Here is a 15,009-nt window from a genome sequence, read left to right as displayed (position 1 = left end):
GGCTGACCGCGTCCGGGCGGAGGGGGCAAACCGAGCGGCGGCCCAGGAGGCAGGCCAGCGGGCGGCCACGGGTTCGGAGGTTCCCTGGGAATGTGCTCCGCCACCTGCTCGGGCGTCAAGTTTCTTGAGAAAGGCCAGGGACCCGGCGGCGGCTCTGGGTAGGGCCAGTGGGTGTGGTAGGCTTGGTAGTGCAGGGCCAGGAGATGGTCGTTCTCCTGGGTCAGGATCTCCCAGACGTACTGGCGGAACTGGGGCAGGGTGTACTGGTTCGCGAAGACGGCGAGCATGGCGGGCGTCATGAGGTAGCGCCTGAGGCGGTTGCCGAGGGAGAGCACCTCGGACGGGGCCGGGTTCCATCGCTGCCGGACGAGGACCGTGTGGGCGGTCGTGCCGCCGGCGATGAACTGGGACGCGGGACCAGGGGGCACGGGGTTTGGCGTCTCGCTGTTGGGGACCTCGCAGCCGAGGGCGGCGATCTGGGCGTAGACGTGTGCTTGAACCTGGTTGTTGAGTTCGAGAGCCACTTCGGTACCGAGCTCTACAATGTTGACTCCGGGATTCAGCATGTACCCGACAGTGTCCGTATGCGTGATCGGTGCATAGGGAGGCTGCAACCTGCCAGGAGGACCGCCAGGGAAGACGGGCAGCTGAGGAGGGATGACGGTGGCAGCATCTCCCTGGTTGGGCTGCTGGCGTGTCGGAGCTATCCCATCGAGATCGCTTCCAGACAGCGGCCTCCTTGGGATGACGGGACGCGTTCCCTGCAATCGCACACTGGCTAGACCATTCCTAAAGTTCGTCTCCATGCTGTGCAGGAACCCCCTTGTCGCTAGATGGCCCGCCGTAGCCCTGGTTTTGATCCTCTTCCTCATCGAAGCAAAAGCTCCCTGGGCTGGCGAGTCCTCCGAGCCGTCAGTCTCCTCCGGTGACACCTCGGGTTGTGCGTCTCGCGCGGACTCTTCGTCGTCTGCGGTTCCAATATACGTATCTCTGAAAGCTCGCTTCCGGCCGGGAGTATACTTGCCAACGGTGCCCAACTCGTGGCCACCATCTTCGCAGGGCAAGTTCCAGACCTTGGACCACACCCTGCTATCACGCGGGAACAGAGTTAAGAATCGAACGGACGGCGGCGGCCGGAACGGCTGAAGCGAGTGCGTGACCACAGGCCAGGCGTCAAAAATGGCCTGTCTGTCCCTGTCTAGGCGCTGGAGCTCGTCCATATCCCACAGCTCGAGGCCGCTGCAAAGGCGCACCTCGACATAGTCCATGTCACGCGTCGCATTGAAGCGCTGGGGGTAGGCATCATGGCGAGAGCCGCACTCCGTGCAAGGGCCCTCGTCGACGTGCTGTATGCTTCTGAGGTAGCGCGTCAGGTCGGCCTCCTCGACGTCCGGGTGCCAGGTGAGAGGCGTCACGAGAAAAAAGTCGTCGCAGCCCGACAGCACGTCGGCGAGGAACTGCGTGGCGCCGTTGGGTCTGTTGTCGGCCCACGGGCGGTACAGTTCGCGATTTTCTTCGAGCCCCTCGATGCTGGACTGCTCGAGTTGGAGGCGGATGCGGTTCTGCACCATGTCGTTGACATCCTCAGGAACCATGTCGAGATCGATGTCACGGTAATCGAGCTCATCTTGAAATTCCATGAGCAGGTTCTCGAGCAGGTCCTCATTCTCTTCCATCTCCGCCTGCGGTAGGGCCCAGCTCCAGTAATGAATGGGGGGTGTCAGGCACAGGCCGCGAGCAGGGTCAAGCCCCTGCCTGACATTGAGGACTTCAACTTCGATCATGTCATTATCGACGCCGGGGTTGGGCGCTTCCTGCACCGTCCGGATGCGCATCGGATCGCCGTCCGGGAGGTCGTACATGACTGAGGCAGGACCTCCGATCGGCAAGCCGCCCACATGCATGCCGCGTGCGTGAAAATGCGGCCATCGTTCATTCCGGTCCATGTTGCGGAAGAGCATCTTGATGTCTTCTCCGCCCCCGAGCCTTCGGAACTCGGTCAGATCCATGGCAGCTCGCTTGATGTAGTGGAAGCTGCTGTCGAGCTGCCACACGCGGTACGGTTCGTTGAGCCACGGATAGGCGGGCTCAACGTAGGGATATTTGATCATGAAGAGATCGTCGTCTTTGTAGAGACCGACATTATCACCCGGCCTGTTGATGTCCACGCGTGCTCTCTCGCTGCGTTCGTTGATATCTCTCGATCGGCTAGCCCGCGGCAGCCGGCGATGTCGGGGGACAAGGTTCCTCGGTGGAAATAGACCATACCGGAAGAAGTGTCCTTGAGCGTCCTCGTTGTCTCTGATGTTCGCCGTCCAGGCTTGTCCGAACAGTGGCTTCTCGTTCACGCTCCGGTTGTAGGGAGCAAATTTGCTGCTGACCTGCTCAATGACATACGAAGGCGGTACGCCAACCGCAGCGGCGCGCACAGTGTCGTCTTCTGGCAAGCGCATATCTCGCCTCAGGGTAGAGCCAAGGGTCAGGAGATTCAGATTTCGAATGTGGCACCAGCAGTGTTCGCCGTACGCAGGCTGTCCATCGCCCGTCCAAGTCTTGACCTGCCGGTACTGGTCCTGGCATGTGCAGTGATACACGCCTCGGACCGTCACATACTTGACCGATGGCTGCGATCGAACAAAGTATTCTGTAATCATGTTTACGATTTCGTCCGGCACGCGGCACATCTCCCGCGACCGGCTCCAGGCCTCGTTGTTCGCGGCCCAGAGGTCGAGCCAGCTCGGTTCGGCCCTCGTATTGTTCACGAAACGGGGCAGCGACATGCCGGCACCATATTGAGGCAGAGCAGGGGCGGGCTGTGCAATGAGATCGTCGATGGACGGTGCTTGGTCATCTGAGGTAAGGTCATGGAGCTCGTCGTGTTCGTTCCTCCGTGCGGCTCGATTCTCTCTTCTCCGCTGTCTGCGACTGCGGATCGAGGCAAATATGTCGTCAACGGCAGCCCGCACAGCTTTGAAGGAGAAGCAGCGATCGTCTTCATCGTGACGATTCTCATCGGCCGCGTTGATCATCGGTTGGTCTTCCATCGTTTCGTTTCGGACGTCACTTGAAACAATACTGGCAACTTATGGTACTTGCTCGAGATGCGAATCAGTGCCGAAAGAGTCGTTCCGTCAGTTGATGGTGGTACGACCCTTATGATGGAACAGAGGCCGTAGACGTCTCCCGAGTCCCTCGACTGCGCAGTGGCGCCACCGATTTGTATGACAATGACATCGTGGCAAAGCAAATGATAGAACCCCCCTGGCTTTCGTGGGCGACCTCGAGCGACACAAAGATGGTCGATATTGAGACATGGTCAAAGGCGGAAAAGAAGCGACGGGTTGAGACTCAACATGGTGACAACAAAGGCCGGAGCTGGTTGTCCATGTGCTCTCTTTGCGTGGGTGGAATGCCAAGCTTGGATCTGACAAAGACGACTCCTCAAAGCCTTTCACAATCGACGAAATACTCGCCCTCGAAACAATACTGCACACAGTCGCCATGCTATCCTCTCGCCGAGGACGTGCGCAAGTTTTCGATGGGTCATCATACTTGGATCTCGAGAGATGTGTGACAGGTGACGCCCGGGAAAAATAAATGTGAGTGGAATAGTGGGCTCCAGTACCTACAAAGGACGTGGAACGGGTATCATTGAATTAAGTTTCACCCCCTTCCAATGGGATGATTGAACATTAAGAGGCCATTGAGTCCTCCGACCCAGCCATCGTCGTCGAACTCGGCGGAGTCCCCTTTGCCGGGGCCGCAAATGACGCACGGCACGCCGCCCTTCCAGCTGCCATCGTTGGTTACGCCGACAGCCTCGCCTTCGACGCGGATCTCGGTGCCAATGCGCACGCCGGCACTTCTCTTGCCGTCGATGCTGACCTCGAGCTCGCCGTCGCGGTTCTTGCTGCTAACTTTGAGAGTGACCTGCGTGTTGAGGGGTAGGACCAGCGGTCGGAAGCTCAGACTTCTCGGGCAGATTGGCGTGATGAGGAGGGATTTGACGAGCGGGTGAATGATTGAGCCACCAGCACTCAGGCTGTATGCCGTCGATCCGGTAGGCGTACTCAGCAGGATGCCGTCGGCCACAGCTTCGGTCAGGAACCGGTTGTTTAGATAGATGTCGATGATGGCAAGATGGGGTTTCGGCCCTCGATGGATGAGGATCTCATTGAGGGCATGAATCTGCGGGGGCGAGTCTTTGTGCGCCAGTTTTGTATCCTCGGGCGGCACGGCGGGAAGATGAGACTGCGACTTGGTCGTCGGGTGCAGCTGGCTGTTGATGTTCTGGCCGTTGGGGTCGTAGACTCCGACGCGCAACCTGTGCCGAAGCAGAATCTTGGACGCTCGGCTCGGCCCCATGCTCTTGCCCGGGGCATCTTGCCAGCCAGAGGCTACATTCGTTTCGGCTTCGTGTGTTTTTTCCCCCGTAGCGACCCTCGTGTGCGGGGTCAAGAGGTCTTGGTGTGGTACCCTGCTGCCAGACATGTAGGCTTCTCTCCAGGCGCGCTTGTACTCTTCGAACTTCCACTCGGCCAGGAAGCCAATGGTGCCAAAGTTGAAAGCCAAGATGGGCGGCACAGAGGAGTAGACGCTGAAGTGGCTGGCAGCACGCAGGATGGTGCCGTCACCGCCGAGGGTCGTGATCATGTCAATCTTGTCGGGGAACTGCGAGGGGTCGCATGTGTGGATGGGAAAGTCGAGCTGGTCGTGCACCATCTGGGCGACGCGAGGTTCGAAGATGAGATTGAGGCCAGAGTATGTGCTCTTCAGGTGTTTCGCAAAGTCGACTGTCGCTCGGAGGACTTGAGGCGAGCGCAGCTTAGGCATGAGGAGGATGTTGCGAGGAGGCTGTGGCCAGTGAAGGGAGAGAAGCCCAGAGTTCGAGGTTCGCGGTTCGCGATAGTTAGGCGTGATGCGATTGGGAAGCGAGGAGACATCGCGAATATCGGAGGCGCGTGAGGAGGGCGGGACAGTTGAGGTGGTCGAATACAGTCGCCATGGCGAAGTCGTCGTCCATGGTCGTCGAGATGCGAGCTGCGGAGGCCTTGACCAGGGACGACCAGCCCGGCAGATGGGGATTGTCCAAAGGCTAGACATGATAACGGCGATGCTATGCCAATTGCGAGCTCAAGGAGAATACATGGTCGAGCGGACAGCGAGGTGGTTGCTGAATGGTGTTTCCTGGCGCAAAAGCAGCGAAGCAGTTGCTACGAGAAGAGCGGATGCAAAAGTCATAATGACGAAGCTAACTGACTGAGGTCCTGCCAGAAAATGGTCGTAAGAGCGATAAACCGATAGGAGTATAGCGCATTTAGTGACTGATCAAGCTGCTTGTCGCTTGTTATAGTGGTAATGTGCCCCGGTTACAGCATGCTGCTGACTGTTCCGCCAGCGCGCCCTCTTCAACCCAACTCAACGGCATCAACCACACGCATCCTCCGGCCTTTTGTGGCCTCATGAGAGCTCACCTGCGCATGAAATTGGATTTCCTCTATATTTGATGTGGTCGGCTTTGCAGCAGTGTATTTGACTGCAATATCTAACCCCACCAAAGCCTCGCCAGTATCGCCAGCTGGTGCTCTCACGCAATGTCGCATCAACCGTCTATACACCTATCAGGCGGATGCTGAGATGATGAGGGTTGCTCTCAAACGCCTTCTTCGACTCTTCCGAGCGAAGTTCATCCACATCCCAGGCGGCCCAGGCGAGCTTGCCATGCAGGAACGTCGCCTCCTCCGTAGCCGCCCACACGCTGTAGTCGGCCGGCAGCTTCACTATGTCGATCAGATTGCGTCAGTCGACCAATGTTTTTTGAAAGACAAGCAAACACGCAAGAGGTGTCCCGGAGGTCTTGAAGAGCATGCGTGACTTACTGTCGTCAAAAGGAAGACTATCAGGCGCTATGCCAGCCTTGGCAGCAGCCTCGGAGTAGATGAGGCCGGGGTGTACCAGGTTGATTTGAAGTAACTTAGGATTACTTGCGTCGGCGAGCGTCTGGACCAGGGAATGGCTCGCCTGCTTTGTCAGGTAGTAAGAGGGCATCACTTTGTCTATGCCCGGGGTGTGGATGACGGCCGTGGTGATGAACACGAGATACTGTTTATATCAAGCAAACACAGTCAGCGATGCATGATCCGGTGAGCCTAACAAAACGAAGGAATGCAGAATGACAAACGAAAAATATGGGGTCCTACCTTCCTCTTGTCCTCGAAACCCTTTTGGGCGCGGAATCGTTGGACAAAGTCGAGCTGCGAGCGCACGTTGGTGACATAGTCGGCCCAAACCGTGTCGAGACTGAACGAGATGAGAGCGCCGGGGCCGCCCTGCGCAGCGGCGTTCAATACCAGGACGTCAACGGTGATGTCCTGAGCCGCGAGACCAGACCACAGAGCAGCCGTGTCTTCGAGACTGCTGACGTCGCTCACACGAGCCATGAACTCTGTCTTAGGGAACTCGGCGGCCAGCTCAGAAGTGGACTTTTCGAGAGTGCCGCGGCGGCGGCCCGTGACGATGATCCGCGAAGCAGAGGCTTCGGCGTATGACCTGACAATGCCTTGGCCGATGCCAGCAGAGCCGCCGGTGACGAGGATAGTCTTGCCGGCCTGGCTCAGCTCAGGCCGAGTGACGGAAATAGTAGGATAGGTGGTTTTATGGATAGTCTTAACCCCTACAGGGGCACTAAAGACGACTTTGTCGCTGATATCCTCCGCAGACACTTTTGATCTCGACATGATGGGCGTTGTATGGGAGAGGTCGGCAGTGTGCAAGTGCGAGCAGTCCGTCTGTCTCGTTGGGGAGTGCTCGAGAGTCTTTTGACCACGAGAGGCGCAATATTAGACTTGACTCGGCGCGAAGGCCTTTTATAACTACTGACATACTTCTTGTCTTTCATCTTGCTTGCGCTTGTTATCAGAAACCACGCAACAAGGCTCCTTGACGTGATTTTTTGCTGTGCACATCACATAATGTTCGTTGGGGCCGGACCGATGGACTCGTCGCTCCGCTAACCCAACTCCGCTGGTCCCGGGAGTGATTTGTGATACATCCGCATGGTATCCGCAGGTTGTCCGCAAGTTGCCCGCAGGTTGCCCGATAACAGATACCACTGCAACTTCACCCAGATTCGACCAGCTACAGTTGCATTGGTACTTCACCGCTACAAACGAGCGACTCACGTTACATGGTTGCACTGCGAAACCCCCTTTCTTGCCAGAAGACAATGAATTATCCGCTATCATCTACTTCAACACCTAGAAGACAATCTTCAAGCCATTCTTATGCTTAACACAGATTTGCGGCTTTTGCTATTGCAGCCCCTGCTCCAATAATGGATGACGAGATATCCAGGCAGCGAGCATGTCGTGCTTGTACTGATGCCAAGCGCCGCTGTGACAAGACCCTCCCCTCATGCCTGAGGTGTCTCAACAGAGATGTCGACTGTGTATACCCTCCGCCAAAACGACGGCGCTATCAACTGCCGTCTGAGTCTGACGGGCATCGTCTGCCAAGCGGTGGGCCAACATTTTCTGCTTCTAGGGGACATGGAAGTGACGACAGCCCGAGACTGCCCCGTGTTGACGCAGAAGATGATAAGCAAGGCTCGCGGACGGGGTATGCCGGATCAGAGGGCCCATTCCCCGACACCCCCCTCGAAGCCAGGTACTTCGATGAGTTGCTTTCTTCGTCGGCACCTAGGCCAAAGACGTCTATTGTGAGCGACCTCATGCTGTCCTATCAGACTATGACCTGGTTTCTCCCACCTTCAGCATGGGTCCTGGACCAGCAACTCACGCTCCCTCCTACGCTCCACCAGGCCTCCGTCTTGAACGACTTTGTCCGCGGCCTGCAAGCCTGGCTTGTCCGCTACCTGAGGCAAGGCCACAGCCCTCTGATACACCGCCGTCTTTACACCGAGACTCATATGCCGCAAGACATGCGCGACGCCATAGCCGCCATCGCCCTCTCCCAAAGCGCGACGCCAGACAACGAGTATATCGTTAGCCCTATCTCCTCCGCCTACCTCTCCGCCCTTCTCGCCCGGTATGCGGATGACCGCCACGTCGTCGTCCCTAATCTCTCGACGGCGGCGCACCTCGCCCGCACCCAGGCCCTCCTCATCCACGTCCTCCTCGGCCTCTTCTCGTCCTCCATCAGGCGTCGCGCCGAGGCAGAGTCCCACCTTGACACCCTGCTCCGCTGGACCCGCCAGCTCTGGGACTCGGCGAACCTCGACGCCGCCACCTCCTCCCTCGTGCCGCTCGGCACCCCGGCCGCTGACCCCATCACGGGCCTCTACCGTGCATTTATCCTCACGGAGTCCGTCCGCCGCACCTACCTCATCGCCCACATTACGGCGGGCGTCTACCTCAATCTTCGCTCCTCGGGGCCGCCGTACAGTCACGCCTGCCGGGGCGACGTATACATCACGCAGCGGGCCGGTCTATGGGACGCCGCCGGCGCGGCGAGGTGGGAGGCTACGGTTCTGGGGACGTGTCCGCTATTCCTGCACTGCTTGCGAGGCCATGACTTGCCTGAGGTTGGGATCGCGGCTGCCGATGTTGATGAGTTTGCGCGACATTTATTCACGGTGCTCTGGCAGGCTGATGAGGTAGAGATGTGGACTATGAGGACCGGAGGTGAGGTGGCAGCTGCCTGCTAGGGGCCTAGACACTTTCCTGATGTATTTGTAGTTTGGTGTTGCTGGTGATAAGGATTAGGTGCATGACATGGTGGAAGATTGGGCACTGCTCAGATTCAAAAAGGGACTTGTCCTATGGTGAATGATTTGCATTTTGGATCGTTATTTGTACATGGCTTCCAAGGGAGGAGTTCAAATGTTTCTTACAGGGCGCAACGGCAAAAACGGGGACAGAGTTGAAATGGCAAAAGCAATCGCTGGTCAGTATGAGGGTCGAACTCATGACCTTGGCATTATTAGTACCACGCTCTAACCAACTGAGCTAACCGACCACTTGTTATGGGACGGGGATTTCTAATAACTGATATAGTAATTCTCACCCCTTTTATTTGCCCTAGCTAAAGCTTCACTGTTCAGTAGAAGCCTCGAATTGTGTTAGCGTTCAGTGTTGGTCGAATGGAGGCATCGCTGGACAGCATGCATCAGGAAGCCACGGATCGTGATGTATAAGCACGAAAAGGAATGTATTTGGGAACGGATGATATAGAAACAACGCTACTGACTCGTCCGCCCAAGGACGCAGGATGCCAACTACTCAAAGAGGCACCACAAATGGCGCGATGGTGCTAAGCTTCTCAACTGTCTCAGTAAACTCGCGCGCGGGCTCAGACTGATCGATGATTCCTGCGCCTGCCTGCACCCATGCCTTTTCCTCATCTTGATAGACCGATCTGAGTACCAGGGCTCCCTCAAAAAAGTCCGATCCTTCAAGCATGATGACGCTGCCAGAGTACAGTTCACGAGGCCGTGTCTCAAGGGAGGTGATGACCTCAAGGGCAGGCTGCTTTGGAATCCCAGACGCAGTGATCGATGGGAAAAGAACATCGAACGCGTCCCAGGCATCCTTCGCCTCGTTCAACTGTCCGCACACCCTGGACCCAAGATGCTGCACCTTGCCGCGTTCCCTGATCGACATGAAATCGTCGACAACGACGGTATCGTTCGAGCAAATCTGCTCAAGTTCCTCGACCGCGGCTTTGACGGACAGAACGTGTTCCACAATCTCCTTGGAATCACTGAGAAGTTCTTGTCGCAGTTTCAGACGCTCAGCGTCGCTGGAACCACATGAACGGGTACCAGCCAGCGGTTCTGTGGTGACGCGGCCATTCTCCAGAGACATGACCAATTCGGGACTGAATCCGGTGGCCTGGAAACCGCCATGAGAAAGACAAAAGGTTGTCCTCGGAGTATTCGACTTTCGCCCTGTAAGGAGCGTCTGAGGCATGTTGACGGGGCCCGGAAGATCAACTGCCCTGGAGAGGATGACTTTGGCCAAGCGACCCTCTCTAATCTGAGACAGACCGTCCTCCACCGACTGCATGTACACTTTTCGATGTTGATCAGTCTGCCAGTCGGGCATGTGAGGGGATCCGCGTGGTGTCTCGCCTCCCTTCAGCACAGACTCGATGTATCGACCTTGGTTCTCTCCGCCCCCTGAGATGGTGAACCCCCCAGAATTTATGTTCAGCTCAACCTGGGGAATCATCAGAGTAAGGAGAGGCCATCGCCCTGCGTGGTACATGAGGCCTTTGATGTGGGGTGCATAGTTGAAGCCTGCAAAGCCGAAAACCTTTCCCGCAGCTGGGTGAGTGCGGAGGAAGTTTCGCGCTACGTCGGCGAGGCTAGACTCAATAGCTAGGGACTCGCTTCCATCGAGCGTAGAAATTGTGGCGTGCTGTCCATCCGACCCGATAGCCAAGGATGCGAGACTGCCAATGCCTACATGCCAGTGGCCTTGTCGCTCGTAGGCGTAGTATGGTTCAGCACCGAGAGTAGAGAGAAGAGATGCGACTCTGTCAATAGGAGTCCCTGTGCCGGGCGAGAACGTGAAGGATTGCTGGGAAGACATTGATAATAAGAGAGAGAGATATTGTCTGAATAGATGGTTCTTGGTGTAAGTTGTGCCGCTCTCCCCAACACCCGAGCTATCAGCCTCGGCCTTGTTAATATACTTTTGGGCATGCTCACTGCACACCCATCCATGAAGCTCAGGGTATGCCGTACAAACCGCCCACGTAATTGACAATCCGTCGTGTCCAAGTTTGGGGACGGGCCGCCCCGTATGTCTCGGAAGGGAATGAAGCCTAGTGAGCAAACTTTTTGGCTTTGGTCCAGACGTTGATACTGGAATGGACAATGCGAGAGAAACGGACTGCCAAGCCAGTCTCGCTTAGGAATGGAATCTCTTATCTCGAACTATGATCTACACATTGTGGTCATCGAGGGGCAAGTCTTGGCGATCATTGAACAACAGGTCATTGTGTCTCATGTCGTGAAATCCTGCGATAGCGCGCGAATACTCAGAGCAGGAATTAACGTTTTCTCAAAAGTTTCATCAGCTTGGTTTCGGCAGTGTAGTTGAATCATCTCCGACAGAAATTCCCGACAAAGGCCCGATTCCATCTTCAAGATCTCGTCAGATGATGTAACTGAAGGTCAAAAAATGTGTTTGGCAGATTCAGTCCATCATTAGCTTGGAGAGATGAAGTCTATATCATCTTGGCTGGACCAATTCGGAAGACCTGCGTTATCGGAAGTACTCAGGCCTTGCTCTCCAACATCCGAACGTAAAAATATCACTCTTTCATCATGGGAAGCATCAACAAGGAATCTGATGACTACGTTTTAGGTCGCGGGATTCGCGAGTCAATCAGGTTCATAGAATACATGTCTCTGAGGGCCATGGGAGGACACGCTAACGACTGACGTAGACTTGACGCTCAACACTTGCTGTGGAAGCTTCATCTCGGTTATGTCCTTCATCCTTCGATCAAGAAATCTGAGCCTCTCAGGATTGCTGAGGTCGGCACTGGAACAGCGTAAGACTTCTGAGAAGTTTTGATTCGAAACACCGCGGGGTTAACAACGCAGTAGGATTTGGCTTCTCGACCTGGCGCAAAATCTTCCTCTTGACACTCAACTCCATGGATACGACATATCAGCCAATCAATTCCCGCCTCAGGCTCTATGGCCGGAGAATCTCGACCTCGGGATTCTGAATGCGCTGGAAGACCCACCTTCGAGACTTCTTGGCTACTATGATGTGATCCACGTCAGAATGTGGGCGAGTAACCTGAGGAGCAGGGAAGCCAGCATTCTCATTAAAAACTTGAAAGCAATGCTGAGTACGACAGAGAGATTTTATCCGTAGGCAAGTATAAACCATGGCTAACACGACTGTAGAACCGGGCGGCTTTGTTCAGTGGGAAGATGCCGATCTAGTAGACCAACATCTGCAGTCTCAACCTGCTCAAGAACTAGAGGTTGTGGCAAAGGATCTGTTCAGCAAAGCAGGCATTGATTACAGGTAAGCTCAGGAAAGACTACTATTGTCTGGGATCCCTGATCTGACGAGAACAATCAGCTGGGTGCGTAAAATCCCAAGGTCGCTTGAGCAGGAGGCGTTTCTGCTGCGAGACGAGAAAACCAATGTTTTCTCTCCGAGCATGACACAGCTGTGCACCAACACCTACTTGATGGCTCTCACAGAGATTTTTGAAGGTATCAAGAGATCGGATGATGGAAGCTTGGTGACGTTGATTTCCTCGTGTGAAACAGCTCTAGGTCGGCTCATTCACGAATACAACAAGGGTCTTGTGTATAACTGGAGGCCTGTCTCCGTCTTGGCGCAGAAGCCCTTTTAAGACGACGTCTAGAATTGACAATGTCGAATCATTTGGGACCTAATTTTTGGACGTTCATCTATGGATTAAATTAACTCTGTTTTGAGATGGTTAAAATATTTCAAGTGTGATCACATGACACGTGGACTTCGCTGAACGTATTCTACTCCAGGTTGTTGTAGTGGCTTTCTATCTTGAAAGGAGATCACAGTCGATCTGCTATACCCGCCTGGTCGGGCTATGTCAGTGATAGGTCTACAATCATTAAGCAGGGAGATTTGCAAATATTCAACCTGCATACATTAACATGGGAGCCGACGGGGGTAAGAACTCAGACAGTATGGTTATGTGCCATTAACTATCCTATCACGTAATCAGTCCCAGGCGTTGGGCCCGTCCAGCAACGCCGTTGAGACTTGTGACAGACTTTTGCGGGGGTTGCAAGGGTTCGGCATGGATTCGTTGTCACCAGTGAACAGTCCGAATGCCACGTGCGCACAAAATGAGATCTGACAGGAAAGGCATCCAGATGCCCAATTCTTGCAGGTAGACCTTTGGTCAGAGACAATGAAGCCACAAGTATGTACAGTTAGTATAAGTATGTTCAAGTAGTGTCGGCTATCCTTCAAGGCAAGCATCCCCATGGGACTCAAAGATCCCACACGCAGAGACAACAGGACTGAAACATCAGCTCAGCTTCGTGACGATAGCCGTATAAGCTGCCTTTGGGTTGTAGTCGGCATCAAAGAGCAGAGGGTTGGCACCCTGCCTCCACGAGTCCTGCATACTATCAGCTCCGATGCAAACTCTTGTCAAGCAATAGAAGCTTACCTTGTCGCTCACACCCCAGACGGTGATGCCCTTGCACTTGGGAACATCAAGGCAAGCACCCACAATCGTGGCAAAGTCAGCCGCCGGCGCGGTCTTGATGTCCAGCTCGGTAATGGCCACCTCGGAGACCTGCGTGGAAGCCAGCTGCTGAAGCACGCCCTTGATATTGCCTGCCGCACCGGTATCGAGGTGCGTTTGAGAGCCTGTGGTGCAATGTCAGCATAAGGTAGGTGGCCTGCATGGAACAGGTCTACGCACCGATACCGTCAATTGGAACGCCTGCAGCGATCCACTTGTTGACTTTGCTGACGAGTCCGTTCACCTTTCCATAGTTGGCGCGGTCGAGGTTGTAGTCGTTGATGTACAGCTTGGCGTTTGGGTCCGCGGCACGAGCCGCACGGAACGCAATGCCGACAAAGTCCTCGCCAAGAATATCAGAGAAGACGGAAGAGCGCAAGGTACCGTCCTCGTTAAAGATTTCATTGACGACATCCTGACAGCAGATCAGAAAAGTGCAAAGCTTGACACATCATCAACAAGCAAGTCAATCATACCCAGGCGCGAATCTTGCCCTTATACCTCGTGACAATGGTCTTGACGTGGTTCTCAATGACCTTGGTCAGGTCATCGCGGTCCTTGATATCCTTCACCCACTGCGGCAGCTGAGAGTGCCAGACGAGGGTATGGCCGCGAATCGATTTGCTGTTCGTCTGCGCCCAGTCGACGAGAAAGTCGGCGCCCGCAAAGTTGAACGAGCCACGGCTCGGCTCGAGGGCATCCCACTTCATTGAGTTCTCGGGCGTGACTTGGCCGAAGTCCTGCTGAATGATGGCGGCATTCTTCCCCGTCTGCAGCAGGCCGCGATCGGTGGCGACGCCGATGTACAGCTTGCCCTTGGCCTTGAAGAGCTTGTCGATGCTGGCCGCGGCCTGGCGCGACTCTACATGCGAGGCAGCTTCGGGAACGGGACTAGCTACCGCGGCCAAAGGGGCCAGGAGGAGGGCGAGATGGATCTGCGAGAATTTCATGTTGAAAGTGACTCTAGAAAAGGTGTGATGGGACCTTGGGCTGTACTATGGCTGATGAATCAAGAACCGACGCCAACTCACACTTGAGAAGCCATTGATCTTATATTGAACATCGTCAATTGATCGACCGGCTAATATGAAAACGCCAATCTCGCAAGCCCCGGGCTCATTCTGGCCGCGAGCCCCTTTCGAAGCCTGCCCATGAGGTCCAACCCCGTGAGAGCCTCACGATGGCGCCGTCCAGGTTGCACTTGAGCACCCCGCAATCTATCCGGCGCAGGACACATGAAGCACGGAGCACGGAGACACGGAAGAGAAAGGTTAGAATTCCAGTCCTACTGACACGTCAAACGACGTCAGTTGAAGAGACAGGGGGGGGATCGAGACAAGCAAGCATGATCGTCGCAAATTAGGCAAACCGCCTAAATACACAACCTTCCTTACATGCCGAGCTGCCTTTCCACCGGGGTGGTTTCTCATTCTTCTCTGGCCCTGGGTCTCCTGGGCAGCGATCCTGAAACAGGCACCGCAAGGTCCAGGGCCTGGAACCGCAAATCGTGGTGGGTAAACGGGTCTTCGGCAGCGGGCGAGGTTGCAGTTGTGAATTTCGGCCGAACTGGGGTGGAGTCAGGTCTGCCGGCACATGGGGGGAAAGGAATCATGACAGGCGTCCCCTGACCATGTCGCCTTTCGGGACAGGTCGTACTTTTGGGGCCCTGGCGCAAATCGCCCTTCCCTTCTATTATTTGAAATGTCGGTGCTGCCATGTGACCCTTCAAGTGATGGCCTTGCTGCCGCGCACCCCGCGGCTTCACCGGATGTG

General features: G+C 55.5%; 7 protein-coding genes and 1 non-coding gene across 8 annotated transcripts; 2 read left to right on the top strand and 6 right to left on the bottom strand.

The window, feature by feature from the left end:
- Positions 1-31: 31 nt before the first annotated feature.
- D7B24_006561 (uncharacterized protein) lies at positions 32-3,044 on the bottom strand (the record flags this gene model as incomplete). The annotated part of the gene is made up of 1 exon (XM_028640688.1): positions 32-3,044. A coding segment is annotated over one exon (3,013 nt), but the record flags the coding sequence as incomplete, so codon positions are not given.
- A 619-nt stretch (positions 3,045-3,663) lies between these two features.
- POS5 (NADH kinase pos5) lies at positions 3,664-4,833 on the bottom strand (the record flags this gene model as incomplete). The annotated part of the gene is made up of 1 exon (XM_028640687.1): positions 3,664-4,833. One exon carries the CDS (start codon positions 4,831-4,833, stop codon positions 3,664-3,666), a length of 1,170 nt encoding a protein of 389 aa, XP_028495193.1.
- A 777-nt stretch (positions 4,834-5,610) lies between these two features.
- D7B24_006559 (uncharacterized protein) lies at positions 5,611-6,737 on the bottom strand (the record flags this gene model as incomplete). Its single annotated transcript, XM_028640686.1, has 3 exons — positions 5,611-5,780; positions 5,880-6,102; positions 6,201-6,737. The coding sequence occupies 3 exons, from the start codon at positions 6,735-6,737 to the stop codon at positions 5,611-5,613; spliced, it is 930 nt and encodes a 309-aa protein (XP_028495192.1).
- Positions 6,738-7,747: 1,010 nt separating this feature from the next.
- D7B24_006558 (uncharacterized protein) lies at positions 7,748-8,665 on the top strand (the record flags this gene model as incomplete). The annotated part of the gene is made up of 1 exon (XM_028640685.1): positions 7,748-8,665. The coding sequence occupies one exon, from the start codon at positions 7,748-7,750 to the stop codon at positions 8,663-8,665; it is 918 nt and encodes a 305-aa protein (XP_028495191.1).
- A 237-nt stretch (positions 8,666-8,902) lies between these two features.
- Positions 8,903-8,976, bottom strand: D7B24_006557. The gene has a single exon. It is a non-coding gene; the product is annotated as a tRNA-Ile (tRNA).
- Positions 8,977-9,239: 263 nt separating this feature from the next.
- D7B24_006556 (uncharacterized protein) lies at positions 9,240-10,553 on the bottom strand (the record flags this gene model as incomplete). The annotated part of the gene is made up of 1 exon (XM_028640684.1): positions 9,240-10,553. The coding sequence occupies one exon, from the start codon at positions 10,551-10,553 to the stop codon at positions 9,240-9,242; it is 1,314 nt and encodes a 437-aa protein (XP_028495190.1).
- A 1,315-nt stretch (positions 10,554-11,868) lies between these two features.
- On the top strand, positions 11,869-12,348 carry D7B24_006555 (uncharacterized protein; the record flags this gene model as incomplete). The annotated part of the gene is made up of 2 exons (XM_028640683.1): positions 11,869-12,011; positions 12,069-12,348. The coding sequence occupies 2 exons, from the start codon at positions 11,869-11,871 to the stop codon at positions 12,346-12,348; spliced, it is 423 nt and encodes a 140-aa protein (XP_028495189.1).
- Positions 12,349-13,014: 666 nt separating this feature from the next.
- Positions 13,015-14,186, bottom strand: XYN3 (Endo-1,4-beta-xylanase 3; the record flags this gene model as incomplete). The annotated part of the gene is made up of 4 exons (XM_028640682.1): positions 13,015-13,107; positions 13,159-13,361; positions 13,417-13,651; positions 13,713-14,186. The coding sequence occupies 4 exons, from the start codon at positions 14,184-14,186 to the stop codon at positions 13,015-13,017; spliced, it is 1,005 nt and encodes a 334-aa protein (XP_028495188.1).
- Positions 14,187-15,009: the final 823 nt, after the last annotated feature.

Source organism: Verticillium nonalfalfae, assembly GCF_003724135.2.
Source record: "Verticillium nonalfalfae strain VnAa140/NRRL 66861 chromosome Unknown scaffold_47, whole genome shotgun sequence".
Taxonomy (NCBI): Eukaryota; Fungi; Ascomycota; class Sordariomycetes; order Glomerellales; family Plectosphaerellaceae; genus Verticillium; species Verticillium nonalfalfae.
This window is presented reverse-complemented; position numbering and strand designations above follow the sequence as displayed.